The sequence below is a fragment of the Halictus rubicundus genome, chromosome 16 (assembly GCF_050948215.1).
Source record: "Halictus rubicundus isolate RS-2024b chromosome 16, iyHalRubi1_principal, whole genome shotgun sequence".
NCBI lineage: Eukaryota > Metazoa > Arthropoda > Insecta > Hymenoptera > Halictidae > Halictus > Halictus rubicundus.
The window spans coordinates 618,244-643,340 of NC_135164.1; the positions used below are offsets into that span (position 1 = coordinate 618,244).

The 25,097-nt window shown below is 37.9% G+C and overlaps 1 protein-coding gene across 2 annotated transcripts in view; it reads right to left on the bottom strand.

The window, feature by feature from the left end:
• Positions 1-3,700: 3,700 nt before the first annotated feature.
• Pip (heparan sulfate 2-O-sulfotransferase pipe) overlaps positions 3,701-25,097 on the bottom strand; it is a 217,607-nt gene continuing 196,210 nt past the window's right edge. For both annotated transcript variants that reach the window (XM_076801765.1, XM_076801764.1), the window contains exons 4-8: positions 17,694-17,900; positions 15,943-16,022; positions 14,255-14,536; positions 12,379-12,533; positions 3,701-4,669 (exon numbers count right to left, since the gene is read on the bottom strand). In XM_076801765.1, the coding sequence (XP_076657880.1) occupies positions 4,467-4,669; positions 12,379-12,533; positions 14,255-14,536; positions 15,943-16,022; positions 17,694-17,900 (927 nt within the window). In that variant the 3' untranslated portion in view covers positions 3,701-4,466. The remainder of the gene's footprint in view (positions 4,670-12,378; positions 12,534-14,254; positions 14,537-15,942; positions 16,023-17,693; positions 17,901-25,097) is intronic.

Genomic DNA, 25,097 nt, shown 5'->3' on the forward strand with positions numbered 1-25,097 from the left:
AAAGAGTAGAATGGAGAAGAGAGGTAAAAGAAAAATTTAGAAGGTTAACAGAGGAAATGGAAGTAACGGGGGAAGAGATAGGAGAAAGACTAGGAGAACTAGAAAAAAAGATCAAGAGCGTAATAGAAGAAATAAGGAGTACTGAGGGCATGAAAGAGTCGAAAAGGAGAGGATGGTGGGATAAGGAATGCATAGAAAGAAAGAAGGAACTAAGAAGGGCATTAAGGAAATGGAAAGAAGGGAAAGAAGAAGAAGAGGGATATAGAAGAATGAAAAACAAATACAAAAAACTGTGTGAAGAGAAAAAAGAGCAGGAGAGAGAAAAGATACTAACGGAAGCAGGGAAAGCGAGGACAGAAGGAAAGGTATGGGATTTTCTAAGAAAGATGGGAGGTGGAAAAGGAAAAGGACAAACGAAAGAGATAGAAATGGAAAAATGGAAGGAGTATTTTATGGGGCTACTAGGAGGAGTAGAAAACAAGATAGAGGGGGGAGGCAGGAGGAAAAGAAGCGAGAAAAGCAATGAAGGGATAGGAAGAGATGAGATAGAAAGAGCAATAAAAGGATTGAAAGATGGGAAAGCAGCAGGGGAGGATGAGATGGGAAATGAGATTTGGAAATATGGAGGAGAAAATATAAGGAATGAAGTGTGGAAAATATGCAATAGGGTATGGAATGGAGAAGGATGGCCTGAAGAGTGGAAAGTAGGTGTCGTGGTGCCGATAAAAAAGAAGGGGGATGGAAAGTCAGTCGAATGCTATAGAGGGGTAACGCTACTGAATACGTTGTACAAGATCTATACAATTATATTAGAGGAGAGGCTGGAGAGAGAAGTAAAAGAGAAGAGGATGGTGCCAGAGAACCAGACAGGATTTAGAAAGGAGAAAGGGGCGATAGACAATATATATGTAGTGAATTAAGTAGTAAACAGGGAACTGGCGAAGAAAAAGGGAAGGTTAATAGGATGCTTTGTAGACCTGAAGGCAGCATTTGACAGCGTGAATAGGAGAATATTGTGGAAAGCATTAGAGGAGAGAGGTGTGAGCGAAGGAATTAGGGAAAGAATAGAAGAAGTGTATAGAGAGACAACATCTAAGGTGAAAGTAGGAGGCGAAATGGGAGACAAGTTCTGGGTAGGAAGAGGGGTAAGGCAAGGATGTCCGCTAAGCGCGAAGCTTTTTATACTGCTTATGGCCGATCTAGAGGAAAGAATGAGGAAGAGAGGGAAAGGTGGGGTGGAGATTAGGGGAAGAATGCTGTACACTTTGCAATATGCGGATGACCTCGTGCTGCTGGCGAAAGAGGAGAGCGGGATGAAATTAATGATAGAGGAATTCAGAAGCTATATAAAGGAGAAGGGACTAGAAGTAAACAGAGAAAAAACGAAGATAATAAGATTCGAAAGAAGAAGGCAAGAAAAAAAGACGTGGAGATGGGGGGATGGAACTGTAGAAGAAGTAGACGAGATAAAATATCTCGGGTACGTATTCAAGAAAAATGGGGGACAAGAAGGACAGATAGAGGACAGAACAAGGAAGGGTGGAGGAGTGATGAAAAGTGTGTGGGGGATAGGGAAAAGATATTTTAAAAATAAGTACAAGAGAAGAGAATGGTTTTTCGACGCACTGGTATGGCCAGTGATGGCATACGGTGTGGAGATCTGGGGATGGGAGGAAAGAATGGAGGTGGAGAGGATGCAGGAAAGGTATATAAGATGGGTGCTAGGGGTAGAGTGGACAACACCAGGGTATATGATAAGGGAAGAGACGAAAAGAGAGAAAATGAGAGTGAGGGGCGCGAAGAGGGCATGGAAGTTTGAAGAAAGGTTGAGAGCTGGAAAAGGAAGCGAATGGGCCAGACAATGTCTAAAGGAGATAGAAGAGAGAGCTATAGGAGGAAAGAAGATGTCAAAATGGGAGATAGGGAGGAAGAAATATATAGAGGAAAGGGGGAATAGAAGAATGTTAGAGGAGGGAGATAAGGAAGAGAGGGAAGAAGAGTGGGGAAGGATAGAAAAAAGAGAGAAAGAGGAAGAGGAAAACTGGAAGAGGGTAATGGAGTCTAGGTATAATATATGGTATAAAGAGATAAGGACAAAGGAAAGACCCGAATACCTAGAAAAAGGATCAAAAGAAGAAAAATGGACGAGGATAGCAAGGTACAGGCTGGGGAATGAAATGAGGGGAGGAAGGTACTGGGGGGAAGAGGAGGTGAGACGGTGCAGAAGGTGCGGGTACGAAGAAGAGACGTGGGAACACGTGTTGGAAAGGTGCTCGAGAGATCAAGGGTTGGAAGTAGGAATTCAAGAGAAGGTGAAGGAAATACTGGCTGAGGACGGGAGAGGAGAAGAGTGGATGAAAAAATTAGACCGGAAGAGAAAAGAAATACAGGACGGAAAGTATCAATGAGAGGGTGAGAAAGGAGGAGGCAGGAGTGAAAGGAAGAATGAGTGAGAGAGAGTGAAAGCGAAAAGAAAGAAAATGTAAAGGGAACGGGATCTCTATGTAACCCGTAAGGGAACATTAAATATATACATACAATCCATGTCTGTACAGAGCCCAAATTTCGAATTTCTACCTCATCGTGGAGTAATTTACGTAAACCTGTACTATCGATCTGCATTATCGACCGTGTTCTATCGCAACGTATAGTGTTTGCCGCGAAGAGACCGTGGCGCTAGTAACCGGAACCGCAAAATTGAGCCTTTTTTTCTAGTCATTTTACGTCTTAAACAAGTAAGTAATCAATTAAAAATGCATACCACCGTGTTTGTACATGTCTTTGCTATGTCTGTATAGAGCCCTTTTTTCGATACGAACACTAAATCTCGCGAAATTAAGAGAATCTCTCAGCGGCAGCCATCTTGTGACGTCATACTTGCTTCAGAATTCGAATTTTCTGCCGAATATTGTTAATTACTCCGCGATGAGGTAGGAATTCGAAATTTGGGCTCTATACAGACATAAATTGGACTTTTAGGAAACACAAGTGACGACTTTTAAACTGCTCATTGCAATATTGAAGCGATAGTTTGAAAAGGTTTTGACCCATGCATAAGCATATGGATTTCAAACCCTGGCGGCCCCCTTAAGGCAGTGGCAACTTTGGTGGAAACTGAAGCAGCGATATGTTCCTGTTCAGGGTGATCTTGGCTATCTCGAGTGTTGGTGTGGTCGGCGTTTTTCTGACGGCTGTCTGGCAGATGCTGGATTCAGTGACTGATGACGAGGTGGTCGGTATTCTTAGCGGGTTACTGAGGTGCGCTTTCGTCGGATTATGTTTTTGATAAGGCCGAAAAGGCCTACTTTGTTACAAATGTATATTATGGCGAAAATAACAGGTTGGGATGTGTCAGTAACAGAGTTATTTTTATTAGCTTCCCTCCTGCGAATCCTAGGGTGGTATACCTAAAATGGACGAGATGTTAGTGTATTTTAGGTGATTAAGATGCGCACTTTATTTAGGTCATCGAGCTATCGCTCAGCAAGGTTATGTTTATGAGGGTGTGACGAGTGAAACTTGTCGAAACATGCATATCAAGAGGATCTGGCCACGAGGTGAGGAAAGCAAGGGTGCCTTTTGGTAAGAGAACTGTGTTGGAACAAGCCTTAACCGATCTTTAACATACCTAATAACATACCTAATACTATTCCTTGCCAGAGGTTGTGTTGCGAGGAAAATAAAGAAAAACTCGTACACTTCAAAATGGCAGCGGTTTATTACGAAAAGAGTGAAACAATTGGACATTAAAAAACGCATTACGCTGATAAAAAAGGCGGCAGATTTGCCCGAAAAGCAGTATATCCTATGATTACCCTGTGCGTTTCGCTCATTGCTGTTACAAAGTACCCTTCGATAAGAACAGTGTATGTCTCTTCGATCAGTCTTGAAAGGATTCTCGAATCGCCGCGAAAAAATTAATTAAAAAAAAAAGACGCTACGCACTCGCGTAGATATCGTAACTCTACATATACATGTAGAAATAAAGTACGACTAATGCCTCGCGTTCGTCTGTAAATACCCACGAGTCTCGTCATTTTCAACGAATTACATCACTGTCTTCTTAAGTTACACGATAAAATATAGGATAAACAATCACAAAATAAAAACGGCACTCGGTACGAGTGTCCCATTCAGGTTTAGATCACTCACTCTTATAAGTCACGACGAATATTGCTTATCGGAATACTTGTTTGCTAACATAGATTAATTGTCGTGTTCACATGAGTTTTCCTTAAAGGCAACGGTCATTTGTAAATCTCCCCCGCTCCACCAACGTCTTCTTTTGCTATTACTATTATTTTATTTTAAACAGGGAAGCTTCTTCTTGCGACGAAGTATTCCTCTTCTCTTCGAAGTTCCCTTCTAATTGAATTTTCTACGACCGCACCTTCATTTTTTGGCGGAGTAGACGATACAGAAGTACTTTCCTTGTCCATCAAATTTATCCAATTTCTAGAACGGCATTATAAGCTATTGCCTCCAGAAAGTTGTACATTTTCATTTTTCGATAGTTTCAAGGCTCTCAGCTGTTTGTACAACCGTTGCTTACAGAATTGGTAGAATTCGATTTCCCTCGTGAAATTGCTGCGCATCATGTCCTTCACCTCCTCGCTGACAGAAGGCTTGAAGAAGTTGCGGTTGATTTTTGTGAAGGAGTTCACTCCGTCTGAAATCAGTTCAGGCTAACATTAAATTCTGTCATCCTTCATAAACACAAATATAGGTATACTCTGAGACATGGCTCAAACGGGCAGTGATTTTCTTGCCCTGGGCATATACAATACGGTGGGCACGAAGCCACGCACCTGCGAGCAAGGCAGGTATTGTGTATTTGTCACACACATTGTCAACTACGTGAAAATGTAATTCTTTCTCATCTTGCTTTACTTTTTTCGTAAAATTAATAATAGCGGCATTTGGCCTGCGTTCGACGTGTATATTCGTCATTGCTTGATTTTAATTCCGAGCCTCGTGAGGTATTTTTAAAATTAAACTCCGCAGTTAACTGGTTAAGACTTGTCTCCCACTCTACCCTTCCCCTTCTACGACGCTATTCCTGTTGAGAAACTACATATGTACTGTCCCTGCCTCACAAGAAGTCCCCGAGACGGCTCAGATGCAAGAGGGGTTCTCGCGCGCACCCAATGGTTAGGCTTTGATATCAAACACTTTGCCAATAATTCGGCTAGAACTGAAAGTTCGTATGGAATTACCCAATCGGACAGCTTATGGCTTACAGCCGCATTCCTGCCAAATTCCTGCCAGGGGACTTTTTGTAAGGTACGCAGAGTACTTATATAGGAATCGGTAGCGACACCTGGAGACGGAAAGAAGTATGAGTGTAAGAAAAGCTATGTATATGGCGTATGAGTGAGTCTACGTGTGGAAGTCGTTAAACGTATTCGATTCAGTTTATACTAATAATTATAATTAAGTTTGCTAAGAACATTATAATAAAGTATATAAAATATTAAAACACTATTTATTTTCTGCAATTCTCCCCGCTTCAGTCACGATTAGCTCACGTGACGCGTTTCGTCTCTGTCGTGCTTGTGTCATAATGTCGTGTGTCTAATTCGGTAATAACAAAGAGAGGGTAACTGTATTCCTCTCAATTCCTCTGGTCTGGCTATACTGGTTGGTAGTGTCTTCGTGATTGTGTCTTTATGTTGTTATAATAATATATACATATTGATCGCGACTTCAATTCAATCGTAAGGAATTGTAGGTGGGAAATCTTTTGCAAAATCTCGAATCTTGCCTGAAATTCAGTTCTTGCTCTCGTGCAACGAGCGAGTACCTACTGTAATGAAATAAAAGACAATGAGTTGTAGGGGCAGTTTATTTATCAATAAATCTGTTAGCTACAAAGGATGTTCATCATCCAACTAGAAGTTGGTAATGGTAATGAAACTTGACGCATGTAAAGTACCGACAAGTATTTAACACATATTTTGTCGTAATTGCCTTGTTTAGAGGTTGAAAATAGCCCAGCAAGTTAGACATAAGAAAACTATGTTGGGTTGTTTGTATCGGTTGAGTTTGGTATGAATGAGTTTGAACAGAGTGTAGAGTGAGTGTGAAGTGTGAGAGTTGGCAGCGTTGTGGATATAGGTTAAAATCGCCGAATGTTAAAGATACTGTATCTTATTGTTATTAAACTAGTTATGAACAGACTTGTGTGTTTCATAATTATTGATCTCATCTGCAACAAACTATTCATGAAATATCTTGAATACATAATGGAGATAGATACCGAATACTAAATATAAAACTGCTTGTTTCTCTATAATAAGTAGAATAAAGTAAACAGCATTTCTGCTGAAATAATAATCATATTACAATATATTGATACTTTTCATTATTCCAAGTAGGAATTGTTTTTCTAAAAATGTATTCAATATTCCTTGGCGAGAAGTTATAAGTTATTTATTATTTATTTTACAGTTTTAGAATACTAGAATATATTTTATTATGGGATATATTTAGTTTAGAATTATCAACAAATAAACTTGTCCTTAGATTAACTTAGATAAACTTGTCTTTTAGATCCTTAGTTATTGTAACTTTTAGAGTAAGTAATCTTTGTATGGACGAGAAGGATGCTGATACAACCCGTAGGTTGCTGACTGTATCCGAAGAGCTTTTAATTATCTCTGGCTAGAAGGAAGAATGTGTGTGCTGTATAAACAGAGAACTCTACTGTTATTACATACAACTAGTGTATTTGTTAAAGTTTATAGTTAACAAACTTAATTGTTTATTCCAATCAAAATTTAAGTAAAACAAGCCTAGTCAAGCTAGAAACGATGTCACCAGGAATGAAAAAGAAAAATACTCTCGAGCTGTGACAAAAGGCGAAACAATGTAGGTTTCCTTTTGAAAATGAAAGGACGAAAACTACAAGGCTTTTAGAGTTATTACATTCTGATGTCTGTGGGGCAATTAATCCAACTACATGGGATGAATACAATTATTTTATAATCTATCTAGACGACTACACCCATCATTGTACTGTGTACTTGTTGAGAAGTAAGGATGAATCCGGGTTATACGTCGCAAAGCTTCTGAATTAGCCGACGTCAAAATATCCTCACTACCGCGGGGTATACCCCGTGAGGGGCTAAGAAACTCGAGAGCCGCCGCCGCCGAGAAGTGTGAACATGACACGGGTCGGGCATATCAGTGTGAGACCAGGAGACCACTACTACTCCAGCAAGAGAACTTCTTTATTCTTCGTTATTTTCTTATTGGACTTTCAACAACATATTCGTGGCATTTTTCTAATGAAAATGATACCAAATATGATATAATTCCGATGATATTTACTTGTGTAATGAACGATGAAAGTTACTTCCCATTACAATTATATTAACAGAAAATTAGTGTAATTCTGATCCGAATTGTATCGTGTCATAAATTCAACAAATATATTGGTATAAGTCTCTTAAAAAATAATTGATAATAAAAAAGTTTAACTTTTGATTTAACGGCCTTTGATTTTACACCAGTCTTTCATAGAGAGGTTGCCTTTGAAGAGAACATGAGTAACACAATAGAACAATTAACACAAACGTCAACAGAACAGCAAAATATTAAACTGTTGTAAGCGACACGTCACGCTTGCCCACAGAAGAACAAGCAACAACCGTAGAACAAGCAACGCCCGAAATTCCAGCAATCTCCGAAGATCAAGCAACGGCTGAAAATCCAGCAACCCCCGAAGATCAAGTAACAACAGAAAAACAAGAAATGCAAAGAAGCGGGGAACCAAAAATTAGAAAAATTAGAAAATTGAGGCGTGCCTCCACGGAGATATAGTGATTTCGCTTGGCTGACACATAAAGAAGCAATCACTGGACTAAATACACAAAAATGGATCAAGGCTATAGAAGAAGAAAAACAGGTACACGAAAAAAATCAGACTTAGGTTTACGTAGATGAAGAGGCTTATAAATAGGTTTTCAAGGTAAAGAGTGACAACCAACACGAAGCAAGACTCGTTTTCAGTGCCTGTGAACAAAGAGAGAGCATAGAACTCGCAGAAGTTTTTAGCCCTGTAGTGAACAGCAGCCATAAGATTCTCCTGTCATAAATAGCAGAAAAGAACTACCACGTTCAGATTTTGACGTACAAACTGCATTTCTGCATGGAGAAATACAGGAAGAAACAATTATTCAAGTTCCAGAAGGCGACGAAAAAAATTGCTAAGTCTGCAAACTAAAAAAATCCCTCTATGGGTTAAAGCAGGCTCCCATGGTATGAAAAAAAAATTTCAGTTCAAAAAACTCACCTACACCTTCAAAAAACTGGGAATAGTGCAAATACCATCTGAAAAATACATATTTAGAAACGAGGATGGAATTATGTATAATATTAGCTATTTACGTCGACTACGCCATAGTGGGCCATTTTAGCAATCTAGCTTACCTTTAATGAAATACATATAAACTGTCCCTGAAGATGAAAATTTGTATGGCATAATACAATTTACAGGTTCTATCACTGATATCGTTAATTTTTTTGCGAATTTCTCTTACGGTTATTTGTAAAATGGGGTTTAATTTCGTATTGTGGTTCTCTGAGTCATTCTTTCGAAGTGAATAACTTTTGTATTAATCAATATTTTTCAATTTTAATTTTTCAAATGTTTTTTGGAAACTATAAGAGTTACTACGAAATTTTTGCAAACAAAATTTTTTTTAGGTATTAACGTAATATGATGCAATAACTGTTTTTTAAGTTTAAGAAGAATAAAAGTTTTCAACTCTCTTAAATAAAATTCTTGTCGCATGTCAATTAACGACTAAACAAGATTACGTTGTAAAAAAACTTACCTGCGTATATTTGCTCGTCTTCGAGAAAAACAAGTACAGGTAACCCTCCTACAACACGGCATCTTATAACACGGTTTCGCTACCTGTACGTAACCCCCCTTTTTGTACTGGCTCTGGGTCTCATACAACACGGCATTTTCTTAGGAACCTATCTACTGTGTTATAGGAGGGTTACCTTTATACAGGGTGGGGCAATAACTATGTCCAGTTTGAATATTGCCGTTATTTGTAATAATATGAAAAAATGTTATATAGAAAACTTACACGGTGTAAAGGGGGACATATTGTGACACAAACATTTTCTGCGTGGGTGGAGGCATAGAGGAGATTTCAAGGTCAACTCTATTTTTTTAAATGGAATGCTATGTTTTTTTATCACGATGTGATAGCCAGTGTTGAGACGAATTCAGCGAGTTATCATTGAAGGTCATGCAAGGACCGATTCGAATGATGACTGTTTGCGTCTGTTTGCATCGTGGTCGGTTTTCTTATAATACTATTCGTTTTGTAATATTGAATTCACCACCAGATAGCAGTGATTCACGCGATTCATCTGACGAAACTGACAATTGATCAGTTTTTCATCGGTACAAAAGTCAGTACGAATATAAATTTTTTTCTTTTTTTTTACTGATAATATGCTCCGAAGATATTAGAAGAACATTAAAAAAATTTTGTGCAAATAACTTTATCCAATAAAAAGTTATTAATTTAGTAAAGCTAGATTACCAGAATGGCCCACTGTGCGACGGGTTGATAGCGAGCAAAGATAAGAAGAAGATTAAGCAACTACTCAAGCGCATTAAAAAAGAATTCGAAATCAAAATCTATGACAGTCTAGAGTCATTCCTAGGAAGGAAACTGAAGACGACGGCCGACACAATAACGTTAAAACAGACTGCTTATTAACGAAACATACTAGAAAAATTTTCAATAAACAAACCAAAGAAGAAAAATGTGCCTATGGAAGCTGAACCAATTGAAAAAAAGAAGGAAGAGGAAAGCAACGAAAAGGGATATCCATACAGGGAAGCAGTAGCAAGCCTACTTTATCTGTGCAATAAAACCAGACCGAATATAGCCTACGCCGTCAACATAAACAGTAGAACTGTGGAGAACCCGACCAAAGAAAACATAAACAGTGTGAAATCCATCCTAAGATACCTTGTAAGAACAAATAATAACGGTTTAACATTTCAGGTGAAAAGTAACTCCAAACAGCTGATAGACTAGGAGAAGCACCACGGAATACCTGATCTATCTGGGGAATAATTTAGTAAACTGGTGTTCAAAACAACAGCCTTGTGCTAGGTCTCTCCTCCACCGAAGCCGAATTTATTGCGGCAGTTGATTGCGTGAACGAACTGCTATACCTGCAAGACCTGATACACGAACTCACCGACGCGAAAATAAAGATTGATCTTTTGATGGGCAATCAAAGTGCAATGCATATAATGAAACATGGAACATTGAATAAACATAGTAAACATATTAGTGAAAAGGTAAGAGACAAAAATATTGTAATCACGTATTGTCGTATTGTCACGTATGATGCATTAACGAAGTCGCTGAAACAGCTCAAATTTAAAAGTCTTGTCGATGAAATAATTAATTTTAAAGCAGAAATATATTGTAAGCTGTAGTTTTCATAAGTACAGGTAACCCTCCTATAACATGGTAGATAGGTTCCTAAGAAAATGCCGTGTTGTACGAGACCCAAGGCCAGTACAAAAAGGAGGGTACAGGTAGCGAAACCGTGTTATAAGATGCCGTGTTGTAGGAGGGTTATCTGTACTCATAATCTAAGATTGTATCTTACCAAAGATAGCTGAATTATTTTTTTACTTCTCAGTTTTCAGTTTTCTTTATGTTTTAAATCTCTGTTATTGTAATGCTGCGTTTCAGAGATTAAGGGTGGCTGTTAGAGTAAGTAACTCTGTATGAACGAGAAGGAAGCCTATATATATATACAGGGTCATCCGTTTTTAAACGGCCAAACGTCAACCAGCTATAGAGGACCCCAAATGGAACAACTTTCACCCCTAACACTTTTTTTGATTCGAAGTTATTTCATTCAGTCTCCACGGCGTGCCCCATGTCAAAAAAACCAAGATCCAAAGGTCATACAAAAAAGTTGACTTAATAAAAAAGATGCCCCTATTTATTTTAAACCAAACAAAGGAAAAATCATCAAGATACATAATTGCAGTCCTAATATATTGAATCTTAAGTGAACGCAAAAAATGACGGCTTTTGCAATTATCTAAAAATCAAGACCGAATCAAACAAAGTGTTAGGGGTGAAAGTTGTTTCATTTGGGGTCCTCTATAGCTGGTTGACGTTTGGCCGTTTAAAAACGGATGACCCTGTATATACATATATACAGGGTGAGTCTCCAAACGTTAGCACCTCAAATATCTTTGTTGTTTCTAAAGATACGTAAAATATGGTAAGGACGAAGTTGAATGGTACAATGGGGCTGACACGATGCAAAAAAAAAATTTTGTTTTTATGTCATTTTTTTGGAGATATCAAGGTCACCTTGACTTTTTTTAATGGAACCACCCTTTTTTAAACACCTATAATGATAGTCCCTTTCATTAGGAATGAAGTGACTATATTATTCCAAGGTCATTCAAGGTCAAGGACAGAAAAAACGTATGAAACTAAAATATGGAAGCAGAATACCTGTATTTTACAAATGTATAATTGGGCCATGATTAGTGAATGTTGCTTCGTCCGTAAACAAGACATTAGAAAAAAATGAATGATTTTGAAGCAATCCCTATTGACAAAAGTTAATTCTATTTTGAAAATCATTCCCGTGCAATTCTTGATGGAGCGATATGTGGAACGGATGAAATTTAGGTCGGACCAGAATTCGTATTACGCTACTTTGACTTATGCCTGCTTTCCGGGAAATTTTTCTCGTACTCACGTGAGGATCGACAGCTGTAGCTGCTAAAATATTAATTTCATTGTCTTCATTAGTCGTGGGATTCTTGGCGTAACATTTGGCGTAACAGAAATACATCAAATGAATCTTACACGTTGAATTTTATTTATACCATTTTTCTGGATTGAAGGTCATTTGAAGGTCATATTGTGTTATGCATGAATTCGTTATTTTTTCAGCTACAACATTACGTTAACGGAAATATATCATTCCATTTAAAAAAACATCGATAACCTTGAAATCTCATAAAAATGACCTTGAAATTTTTTTTCCCTTACACCGTTATATGTGGCCCTTCAAACAGTGTAACTTTGTCCTACGAAGTTTTTTTGTACAACGAAAAGCAACGAAGATATTTAGGTGTCCTGCTTTATCGAATTCACCCTGTATATTGTGCAAATCTTTGTGACCTGCACAATGAATGTATTATATTTCGAATAAAATAATAAATATATTATTTACATTTTTTAAATGTTCGAGTATGTTCATGCGGTAAACCATCTATTTATCGTAATTGCAAGTCGATCAGATAACGAGTTACAAATGCAACCACAAATGAAAATCGTGGAACAGAAAAATTACCGTAATAAACGTCCGTGGCGCCACGAAAAAATCGAGGTATGTAATTTTCCAATACTGTGAGAGTGGTATTCAAGTCTTCAAGTACGCCGACCACGGCATAATCTTTCTCCACCGCCAGTTTCGCTCGTTCCAGGGCACCCACAGTGTTGAAAGGACTATGGAGAAGAGAGAAAATAATAAATTTATATACCCGACCAAATTTAACTGAAATTATAAACGAGATTTGCTAAAAGAGATTTTCTCACAAACTATCTTCGGTGTTCCTTTTCCAAATTAGCTTCGCAAACTTACAAAGAATTGTCACGAGTAAACTATGGATCTTTATGCAAATTACAATTTTCGTAGCTTTATAATAATCTGAATAAGAGGACAAATATCTTCACTTTTACGAAGGATCCCTTTTAGCAAAATAAAATGAAAGTATTTTATTTGTAGTTTTTCAAGAATTTTACGTGCCATAAATGTAGTTGGACAACATATTACGACTCTATATGTATTTATTTATTTCGTATATTTAAAGGTACGAACTGTACACTTTATACACCCAGTGTATTGCTTATCGTCTCCAGAGTAAATACATAAAATTTCGGGTTTTTATTAAAAAAAATTGTAAAAATTTGAATTTTAATTTAAAAACGCCACGAACTTTGCAACCCAACATGCCAAAAATTTCAAACTGAACGTCTCACAATTTTCACAGAAAATGAAATACTCCTTGAACGATACGATGTAAACACTCAATTTTTGACAATGTCAAAATTCGTTGCACGGATTTTACATTCGAAAATTTCTTGTTATTCATTGAACATTTGCATTTCAATACAGCATTTTTTCCGTAATTGTTCAACGAATGAGCCAGCGAGGAATCGAGTATCGGTGAGACTTACTTAGTGCAAGCGGAGCAAATTGCAACTTTTCTAATTTTTCATTTTTTTTTTACGAAACTTTTACGATCGTATTCGTCTCGTTTTTCTTTTTCAAGTGAAATGGCATCAAACACGATATAATTACAATTATAATTAGGAAAGAGGACGATGATCGGAAAAGAAAGAGAAGTGTCGAATTTTCGTTTTCAATCACTATCCTTTTCTACGTTCCGCATACTACAAAGAATGTAGCACCTCTTTTAGAACTGTCGCTCGGCAGATCCGACGATACAACAGTTACGGAGAGATCACTGTAACTACTAGCTTTTCACCGCATATGCCGCTTGATTACTTTCTTTGCGGACATCTAAAAAATAAAGTTAATCACGAAATACCAACGATGCCTGAAGATATGAAAAAAATCGTATCATTAGAGTATCAATTGTACGTATCGATCGAATGTATTAATTGTAATGGAGAAGATTTTTAGCACTACCTGCATTAAAAATTATTTATAGAGAATATCTTAGGTAACTACGGTGTTCACTCTATATATGTCCCAAATTCCTAGCCGATAAAAGTCCCAGAACTATCCCCACTGCCGTGGGGTATATCCCGTGAGGGGCCATGAACCGAGGTCCCAGAGCTTCGTGTCCCTTTCTACGTTCGGCGTGGATCAAAGAATACTATCTCCTGGCCGATATATGTCCCTGACTAGACCCGTGTTTTGGACATATGTATATCGAGTAAACACTGTATTCATTTTCTATCCCATATACCCTTATAATTTTTTATTCAGGTTTTAATTCTCTCTTCAACCACCAGATTAAAGTTTTCGCTTCACAATAAAGAAACTCGAAACAGAAAGAAAGAAACACCAAAATAGTTGACATGTAATTTAGGTGGCCACAGTTCGCTGAATCAGGCTGTAGAAGCGTTTACTTTTGATACTGAAACTTGACAGCATCGTGGCAAAAGCATACAGGAAATTCCACTTCGAAAATACCTACGTGCACCTTTCGCTGTGCCCGCAGAAGAAGAGTGTTTGTCTGCGGTGATCGCCGATCCCCTCGTGGATTTCACCCTCCAGATATCTGCATTCACGGTCCGCCTTAAGTACACAGGACTCAAAGTCCTTCTTCAACCAATTGGGATCTGGCAGAGGCAGGTCTGGAAATATTTGCTTTCTCTCGACGTAATACCAAGGCGCTCGCACGTAATAATACCAGGATATCACTCTTTCAACAGGATCTCGGACTATATTGATGTAAATTGGCTGCGGAAGGTTGAACCTGAACAGAAAAAAACGTCAAGGATCAGATGCGCCGCCGGCTTCAGTCTATAACGCTGTTCCGGGTTATTTTCTTATTTTTTCGTTGCTTTTTAGAAGCACAAAGAAAACGCCGCTGGGATTCCCCGAAGAAACTCGGCTAAATCTAGCATTTCTATTTTTCGAACGATAAATTATGGGATTAAGGAGTTAACCCCTTGCAATACGATTTGTTTTACGGTTGCAGTGATTAAATACTTCTTTGTATTTCATAATTTCCTAGAAGAAGAAGGAAATTTATATCTATTGATAACTATTAAGTTAACTTGTTAATTCATGAATTGATTAATGAACTAATTGATTTCAATTTCATCTTTCCAAAATTTATATTGATTTTCACACTCTTTTTCTTTATTGGAACATTTTGTTCAAGTTAAAAATGTTAATATTTCACGATAAAGTTTGTTAGTAAAGTGTAAAGTATGTTAATCATTCATTTACTTAGTTCTGTTAAATAGACCTAGATCCGTAGCTTTTTCGACAAGATATTTAGGGGAAACTATCGTGTAATGTGCATATTAGAAGAAATGTTCAATATACTTTAAGAGTTATGCATTATTTTGCTTAGAAACATATGCATTAATAGTTCAATTTAATTAAAAGAAATAGTGACAGTATTTATTTTTTCAAGTTAATTTTTACTGTTTAACTTCAATATAAAAGCACATTAATAGGGACGGGCTATATGTGTATGTTCTTTAATGGCTGTACATTAACAACAACAAAATAATTCGGAATCATTTGTTATAGGGTATGGTTTTTATGCGGAAGAAAAATAAATGATCTGTCGATCGCGGATCGTTATCCAATTTTAGATTTTTATATGTCGTTTTGTAAAAACAGAAAAATACAGAAAAATAGCTTTTGTGAACCAGAATATTTCTTGTGCAAAACATACAAAAAATACTTTTAAAACATTTTTGTGTTGTGCAATAGTCTTTTCTGTAATAGAGACATATTATTGATTACAATATGTTACCCTTTCTGTTACTTAAAAGTTGATAATTTAGCATTAACGCTTAAGTAAATTTTCAAAATGGACTTGAAAAATGCAATAAATGGAAACCAATTTGGTTTTACAGCATCGAAAACATATCGAGAAAATGGAAATGTATTTGTTTTTAAGTAGTTACGTCAATAGAATAAGATAATTTTCAACATACACTCGAAATAATTTTCAATAAAAGTTTATATATCTTCTAGTTTAAGGTTAACATTTTTTCAAGGTAAGTTTGGCAATATTTGATATGATTGATTAGAATATATAGACGTTAATTGTTAATCACCGGACTACCCGGTAGATAGAAAACGCAAGTGGAATTCTGATTTAACATGCTACAAACATATGTCCAATTTCTGGAAACTTACTCAGTGAAGTTGGTGAAACACACGTGCTTTATGTATACAGATGGCTCCGAGTAACTGCTGACCATTGTAGCGAGTTGGAGCTAAACAGTGAAATCAGTTTTTAGTAACGATACACCATAATGTCACATGTTCATTTCTTTTGCGTATGTTTCATAAAAGGATTGTGAACTAGTAAATGTATAACATTATACAAAAGTCTTAGGTCAAAGTTTATGATTCGTTTTTTTACTCCAATAAATTTAAATTAATGCAATATTATATTACCTTCGAATGTAATTTATGAATTTGTTGTACCAATATTTTATTTCAATTAAATTGACATTTCTCTACATATTTCATGTGCCGTTTTAGTTGTACCTAGTTAGTTCCATTATCGGTACATAATGTCAATTACTCTATTAAATAAATTAATATAAAATATCATTATACACCAATAATCAAATTTACACTAAATATCTTTTGTATAGTCCTCAGCAATAACTGCTTTTGCGTTCAATCAATTTAAGTAATTATTATAACATTGGTTTGATATTATTTGATGAACGTTCTTATTTTTATTTTGTACTGACTTTTATCATTATCAAAAATAAATAATTTCCTTAATTAACACAGAAATTATGCATTCTTTGTTAACTATTTATTTTTAAATATCTGTTGCTGATAAAACAGGAATTTGGGAAAGCCTTAATACATTAACGCATATGGTTATTAACCTTTAACTAGGTATGCAGGGTGCTCGAAATACCCCACGATATTAAATTCTAAGGAATTCTGAAATCTTTATGGTTTATGTTATTATACTCAAAGCTATTCTATGTGTTATAGTTATTCTTTAGAAGGGAAATTATTCAGATGGGTGCTGTGAACACCCCAGGTACGTAGTAGAGATTACAACTTTTGAAACCTCAAGTCAAAAAAAGAGCCTCAATGAAAAATATTCTCAGATTCCTGAAGGAGAAGGCAGCCAAGTATGTTAAAGTACACAATGTATCAGAGACGGAAAGTAAACCTGTCCCCATACCTCCAGTTCCTCGTCCAGCTCGCTCTTCTGGACGTTGTGTACTTTGTCCCAGAAAGCATGATAAAAAAACTAAACTTCTTTGTTGTAAACGTGAAAAATTCATGTGCCTGCCTTGCATGAAATGGATTCATAAACCTTGTTTGAGAATGAGGAAGGAAGTAACACAACTGAAAACGGGTGATACTGCCATTTATTTGTTCTTATAATATTTGTGTATATTTATTTTCCTTTTTTGTTCTTCTATGAATGTTATAATCGGATTCAAAGTTTATTTCTATGATAATGATGATGTTTATGTCAAATGATTTATTTGTTAAAAGAGATATTAATTTATTTTTAAACGGGAATAAAGACTTGATTTCACAAGGTTAATAAGGTCACAAGGCTAATAAGTCTAGAGATGATGTCCAGTTGATCTATTTTCAAACGGATCACAAGCAATTATTTTTTGGGAGGAGTGTTGTGAGCAGTCCACCTACGTACTTATGTAATTTATACCTAGTTAAAGGTTAATAGCATTCCAGTAGACGAGAATGATTTCTGTTATAATTTTATTATAATTTTTTAACAAATCTAGGTATGGGTTACAACGGTTATGTGAACCGTTTTAAACAAAAATTTATCACATAGAAATAGAATTGCTTTTTTTTTGTTATAAAAAGGGACTTAGATGTAAGTATTTAAATATTTATTCAATAATTTGGAATACAGTTTCTGAATATAGAAATACCTGTTCAATGGGTGCAAGACGTATCGTCTCGACTCTCTGCACGCGATCTCTATTAAAAGAGAAGCCATTTCTCATCGACAGCCTCCTCAGCAGTTCCATAAACGTCTGCGAACCCACTTTTGGTACACGATTAAAGAATAGAACCCCTTTGCCTGCTCTTTTCGTGTTGTTTAACGCATCTATGTCGAGTACTTCCGGTTCTTTGTACTGAAATCAATTAACAGAGAGATTATTATATAATAATACCCATACAGTTATCCTAATATCTAGACTGCGGATTTTATGCATTTTTAACAGTTCCAGTCTCCTAACACTTAACCCCTAATTAACTCATACTAATAATGTTTTAGATCGAACCAAAAATAATTTACGTATTCAATTTTCAAATTCATATCGGTGCTCAATTGACATACTAACAATTATTAGACTTAGTAATTGCTATTCTATTTAACTACATCCCTTACTGTTGACAGTTCATTGTCATTCAATAATTTTTCAACATAAAATAGTTAAAATAATTGAATCAGATTTTCAATCAGAAACAAAGGCTATAGCCGGGTTTGGGGGTCAAATCTTTCCTGGGAGGTATTTTGTTCTAATTTGCGCCATTCGATAGCCTACCAAAAAAGATACCTTCCAGCCAAGTTTTAGCCCGATACCTCATCTGTAAGGGTAGTTATAGAGGAAAATCGAATATTCACTTCTCGTCGTTAATTGGTTCGAGTTTATCACTGTCAACGTGCATTAGTGTAATTATTACTGCGACTTCAATTCTCCAATTACTTTCTTTACATTGAACATAACTTGACACGTTCTGCGACGCTGCAAAATATTTCCGTCTCCTCTATATTAACTCAAATACATTTTGAAACTGGACCGAGCAAGAAATAATTACCAATTTAAATTTTAATAACACTTTTCAGGTTTATTTTTAAAAAAGAGTTGACAATATTTTACACGATCCATCGTATATAAACTGTATACGTTAATGATTAACCACTGGACCACCCGGTAGACAGAAAACGCAAGTGGAATCCTGATTTAACAAGGTACGTTTGTTCAATTCCAGGAAACTTATTCAACGAAGTTGATGGTGAAACTCGCGTGCCTTGTGTACACGAATTCTGTAGACGAATATTATAATTAAAACTAGATTCTTGATTTGTTTAATAAGATACTTGTCGCTGGAGATAGAAGAAGGTATGAATTTTGAAATATGAAAGAAACCTTTGGAATATTTACTTCTTATAGGACGATCCGTTGCTTTCGGAGGGAATAATTTCTTGCCCCGACTTTTGCACGTATCGAAGCACGGGATGTTTCAGATGCACACGTTAAGTGGTTATCACACGGCGCAGAGTGCTCAGCGGAATCTAACCGATCTTCCTGTTCTTCTTCTTCCTGTCCACGTCTCGAGGCTTGGCCATTACACCACAAGTACGTTACATTATTGCATTATTACTACACGCGTTTGCACGCTTCCTCCTCGATTACGGATTCTCCCGCCCTCTTCCTAACCGTCTTTCTTCGTCGGATTCTTCCGCGGACTTCCAGTCTGTCTTTCTGCTTACTACCCACGGTATTAAAGGATCGCGACGTAATTTGCTTCGCGGTTATCTACATATCTAATACTGAACATTACAGGGGAGATCTGCCATGTAGCCCTGCTTGCCTCCTGATAACCGTGAAACCAGTCACAGGATCGTGCAAGCCGCGAATGATACTCAAATCTAATAAACATTCACTGGGCATTTTACATATACGCGAATATTAAAGAAGAGACTGTGTTTTTATGAAACAGAGTTTGTCTCACAGATGACCTTGAAGTATACCAAGATCAATGCCCACACAGTATTGTACATACCCCCTCCCCTCATTCTTAAGGAGGTACTCTGTTTTTTCATTTTAAAAAAATCGATTCTTCTTTAACGTGTTGTAGAACATGTGTGCAAAAAGATTTCATTGAATTCGTGAAATTAACGTAGTTATAGGCGTTTGAAGTATACAACTGGCGTTGCGAGATTTTGATAATTGAAACGGTTGTCACGATATCTTAAATTCCGGTTGACCAATTCACTTGAAAGTTCGAGAGAATCTTCAGCACATATCCTGCTTTGGCAGAAACCAACATTTTTATAATGTGTCAATTTCTCCTAATATTTTTATCGTACCGAAGGCCGAAAAATATCCAAATTAATAGGTAATTTGACTTCAAAATGTCACCATTTAATTAGTAATCCAGATTTTTAATTTCTTTTGATTCAGATCATAATTACACTTACGCTGATTAATAAACAACTTTATTTTTTTGTTTCCGATTAGCAGAACGACCGGTATTATGTCAAATGTCGACCCACGGTTTTTCAAAACATACTCCATAGAAAAATATACAACTCGTGTAATTTTGATTATTTTTACTTTTCAAAAATCGCTTATTTTCTTCAAATACTAATAAATATGTGTACAAAATCACAACGCAAAAGGTTCAATAGTTTTCCTGAAAAAAATTCCTAAATATCGCGCAAAAATGGTGTTGAAAACCAGTGTCTATTGCAGTGATGGGCACGGCAGGGACCCCTTAGGTTCGATGCATACCTCACAGGCCAGGCCAGCGGACAAAATATTAGAACCCTGGTTTTATATCTAGCGTTTAGGAGCGGACAAGCCTGCCAGGCTTCGTAGCATATTTTCTTCTCCGGAATGTCAGGCTATTTAGCTCGAATGTCTGTGCATTTTCAGATGGCCTTTCGAGAGCTCGTTGACAGTTCCTTGCTGTGCATGGCACAAAAAAAATTGTTTTTAGGGGCTCCACAGCTCTTTAGGTAACCTATCGGCATCTCTCCTTTACAACATCATGGAGATAGGAAACGTTCCTGCCACTTGGTGAAACAGCGTCACATATCCTTATATGTATTATTGTACGTAAATTATACATATAAAACTCTTCTTAAATAATTTATCATGTTATACGCAAATGTAATCTCTTAATGAAAATATATTAGAAATGTGGCGGCCTTGGCGACGCCTGTACGCCTTATGCCGCGGAAATCCCCGAAAGCTTTCCAAACTCTCTCTGTCCCTTTCCCATTGTTTTGTATTTCCGCTCTGTGCGGGTCTAGGCAGTCCTCATCCACATCTGACGACCAGACCCACGCGGGCTTAACCGTACGATTTTATGATCCCTGGGTCTCGCTGGGGTCTGTTCAAGATCCAAGAGCAGACCCTGGCGAACCTTCCCGTTTTCTCCGACTTCCTTCTCCTATTGCCTTTTTCCGCACGTGCGGACTTTCCTCTCCTTAATTTCCTCTCCTTAACTTCCTCCCCCACGAAGTTTCCACTACCATTCCGCCTAGGTTTTGGGCAGTCTGACGAAGTCTGTCAACGGGAAAGGACAGAGAGAGAGAGCGAGTCGCGAACGTTTGAGAGACAACAAGTCTCCCGCACGAGGACACGTCTAAATATATTTACGTGAGGAAACCACCACGGAGTCATTCCTTTCCCCTTTCTTCCGTTACCCACAGAAATATCTTTGTTCTGCAAATTTTACCACCGATTCAAGTGTAAAAAATTGTTTAAAAATATGGTCGTATTCTACGATTTTTTTCACTTTGAAATTCCGTTTTTTTATTCGCGGAGCCTTAAAAATTGCAAATATTGGGTACTTAGAACTGTTATAAAAATATATTAGGTTGGAGGAAAAGTTCTGTCGTATTTTAAAGAAAACATTTGGATCAATTTATAAAAATATATGTTTTATATTATTTGTTCAAAATCGTTGCAGGCGTTACCGGTAACTCCGGTAATGCAAAAACCATTTCGGCAATATAGAGGCCATAAAGTTTTTGTGCTAATCCGCAGACGAGCTGCCTCGGTGCTCGGTTGACAATAGCCAGCTGATCGAGCTCGGCGCCGAGACCGGGTCAACGCAGGCAGACGTAAACCTCATGTTTACGTCTGATAGAGTACTTGTCGCGTGGGCCATCGTTTCCCATATTCCAAAATATCAAATCCGTTACCCACCGTCCTTGTCTCTTGTGCAGCAGCGGCTGTGCGCTAACTAACACTGCGACACTGCCAAATCCTTTGTCATTTCCAAAAACCCCACTCCTTATTCCTTCCGCTGTCGGTGGCCCCACACAGTATAAATAACCCGCGACAACCGCAGCACGAAAATGGCAAATTGGCAAATTCTCTGATCGACTGATCACCGTCTTCTTATATTTGTATTCGCGGGCTTCGCGTATCTTAAGGGTATTCGCGACGACGTCTCGGCACACCGTTCCTTTTGTACTCAACCACTATTGTTGTTAACCCTTTGCACTCCTATGTCGAGTGTGACTCGAACATTAGTTTTTATCTCAGGAGCTCTATTGTCGAGTCCCACTCGACATTATTTCATGTCCAAATAAATAGATGTCGCGCACACGTTACCGACGCTCTTACAGCCCCGGTTTATTGTTATTATTATTATTAAGCGAGAGAAAACTTACGTAACTTAGGAGGATAATACGAATGATCTTGCTAATGATCTTGAAGTAAATATCAAATTTAATACTTAAAAGCGTTGGGAGCTGCTGGTAACGAAATTGAAATAAAATACGGAGTGCAAAGGGTTAATATACTTAATCCTCCGTTACACACGTATTTTGATCTACCAGCACCTTATCCGCATCCATTTTCCAGTCACCTGCCTACATCTCTTTCCTTTCGCTTCTGAGTCACTCTGTGCCTCATTCGCTTGACTAGATTCTCAACATTATTGAATGATATAATTTCTATTGTTTGTAATGACTTGTTGCCATCTTCCAGGTAGTCTGACCATTCTGATTTCCCAATGGCTCAATAGCAACATGTGTTTCTGACTTACAAGTAAAATTACCTGCTTATTTAAAATACGACAGAACTTTCCCTCAAACCTAATATATGATTTCAACAATTATTTCAGTTACACAGGAAAATAATAATATGTTCATTTCAGGGAAATCAATAGTGTTATTTCTCCGACTACGATACTTTGCAACTTGATTAACCCTGTACACACCGTATAAAAATTTCATGCGGTACACATGGGATGTGAAACACTTTAATAACTACAAACGGCTATCACGTTTAAATTATTTGCTATTTTGGGTCCATAAAATTGTCGAATATTCTTTTGGCATTCTGAAATAAGGGTCGACAACGTTTATCCTAAAATTGCAACTTTTACGTAGTGAAAAGCAGAACGCGAGAAAAGTGGACGCGAGATGTCATTTATTTTACCTAATTATTGTTGGGGTGTCGTACACTCTGAGTGTACAGTACAGATTAATACCATCGATAGTACAAAGGACATGGGACTTTAGAATTCCTATCCATAAGGACCTAAAAATGATTTATCTCCTACATTGTTCAAAATCAATGGTTCCGAAAGGGAGTACCGTATTATTAATTATTCAGGTAGAAGGTGTTGTACCGTTCGTCCGTTAGCCCAAGCCCATCAATTTTATGACGGACAAAGTCAGATGTTGGTCAACTCTAAAAATGAGGCTAACGTAAAAATTAGTTTCTGAGACGAGTTTTAATTACTTCATGACCACCGTCCAACGAATACACGAAGGAAAACACACGGTCGTGCTGGAAAGGACTCCCTCTCGTACTAAATCATAATATCGCACCTCCTAGTCGGAAAACGTAACAATAGATACAATTTTTACCAAGAAATTCTCGTGTGATTAATTCCATGATACTTATTCGACGTAAACTGTGGGTTATAGCAGTGGGCTAAGATATTAAACCGTTACCGCTTACTACGACAAGACACCATTTCGTGTGGGTCCGAAGTGGTAACATTGTATTGATGCGCGGCCGATTGGATCAGAGTGGAAGAGGCAGGCCTCGTTTCACACGCATTTTCAGCTGTATTCGAAATATTGGTTACAGCGGTCACGCATCTATGTAGCGTGTGACGTTCAACGTCAAAACATTGGGCCTACGGGCGCGGCTGAGGTGGGGATAGGCAGACTCAACGATAGGCTCGATTTGTTTATGTACCGACCCCGGGGCTGTTCTGTATAGAGAGGCTTACGACAGGTCATTTCTGTTAATTTCTCGCCGTTCCAAAGAAAATTTTTTGGCACAATATTTTTCTGCGCGTCGACCGTCAACGTTCTTTTCAGGACGGCAACGAATCAGAACGTTCAGAACCTCCGCTGTGTTTACTTGAGTTGTTTGTCGAATTATTTCACCGTACAGATTGGCAGATAATATTCCTTTTTTTCTTTGTTACCATAGTAACAAATTGTTATTTTGTTTGTTATAACGTTTGAATTCCTTAACAAAGCAATCCCCACCTATTATCACGACGAACTCTGGAAAGTTCTAGTTAATAACTTTTAAAATAAATATAGCATGTTCATTCTGCCTTCGTGCCGCCACGCCAGCAGCCTGTCAGGCCCTAACATAGTTCTGGGAACTCCTGGGGTTCTAGTAGCAGACGACACGCTGTGCCTTTGTTCCGAGCATCTCGAACCCTCTCAAGCTCGAACCCCTCACGGACCCCAAAATACGTGTATGCGGGGAAAAACCGCCAGGCTTGCCGGCCTATGAGGTATTCATCGACCCTTAAACGCCTGCTTCTCCCACCAATCCTTCTTTCATGCAGCGCGCACCTTCATCGCCTTCGCTGGTGTCTTGCGTGTTCGTTGCCCCACGGCAACGGCGCTTACAGGAAGGGAACAGTCTGCGCTATGGTGGAGACGGTCTTGTCTCGGTCGATCTTGAGACAAAAATGCCTATCCCTGGCGTACTGGGTCATCTTCAACACAAATTGTTTTTATTTTTGCAACAGTTCCAAAATTACAAACGTTTATGCTTGTTGTGTGTTGAGTTTTACGCTCTGTCATTGGCTTACACGCACTCCAAGAAGTAGCCTCTCTATTGTATAGATGGCGCCAACAATCTACTGCTTCTACACTCTGCATCACGAGAGAACAGTACCGTTTCGCGCAGCTTGACTCGTCGCGGAAGGCGCTGCGAACCTCAGAACTCCCACTCCACTTCATATACGCGGCGTACCGTAATTAAACGGATTAGCATGGAAATATAGGATATAGGAAATCGTGACCATACTGTGTAAACACCCGGTATGGCTACGTATGACGCTCTGCAGCGCGTGGCGTCACTGCGCGCATGTGCTGTGCATTGGTGAGGGAGCGTACGGAGTGGGAATACCACCAATCAGGGCGAAGATGCGCAGCGACGAACGAAAATCGGTTTTCACGCGGTATGGTTCTCTCGTGGTGCGGAGTGTATATGGGAACTGCCGTGTCATCTACGTGTAATACGCATGCGCGAACGGAGGCCAGTTAAACTGTTCCGTTGTCGTTTCGTCTTCCGTCCTGCCACGCAGCAGAGAGCACATGG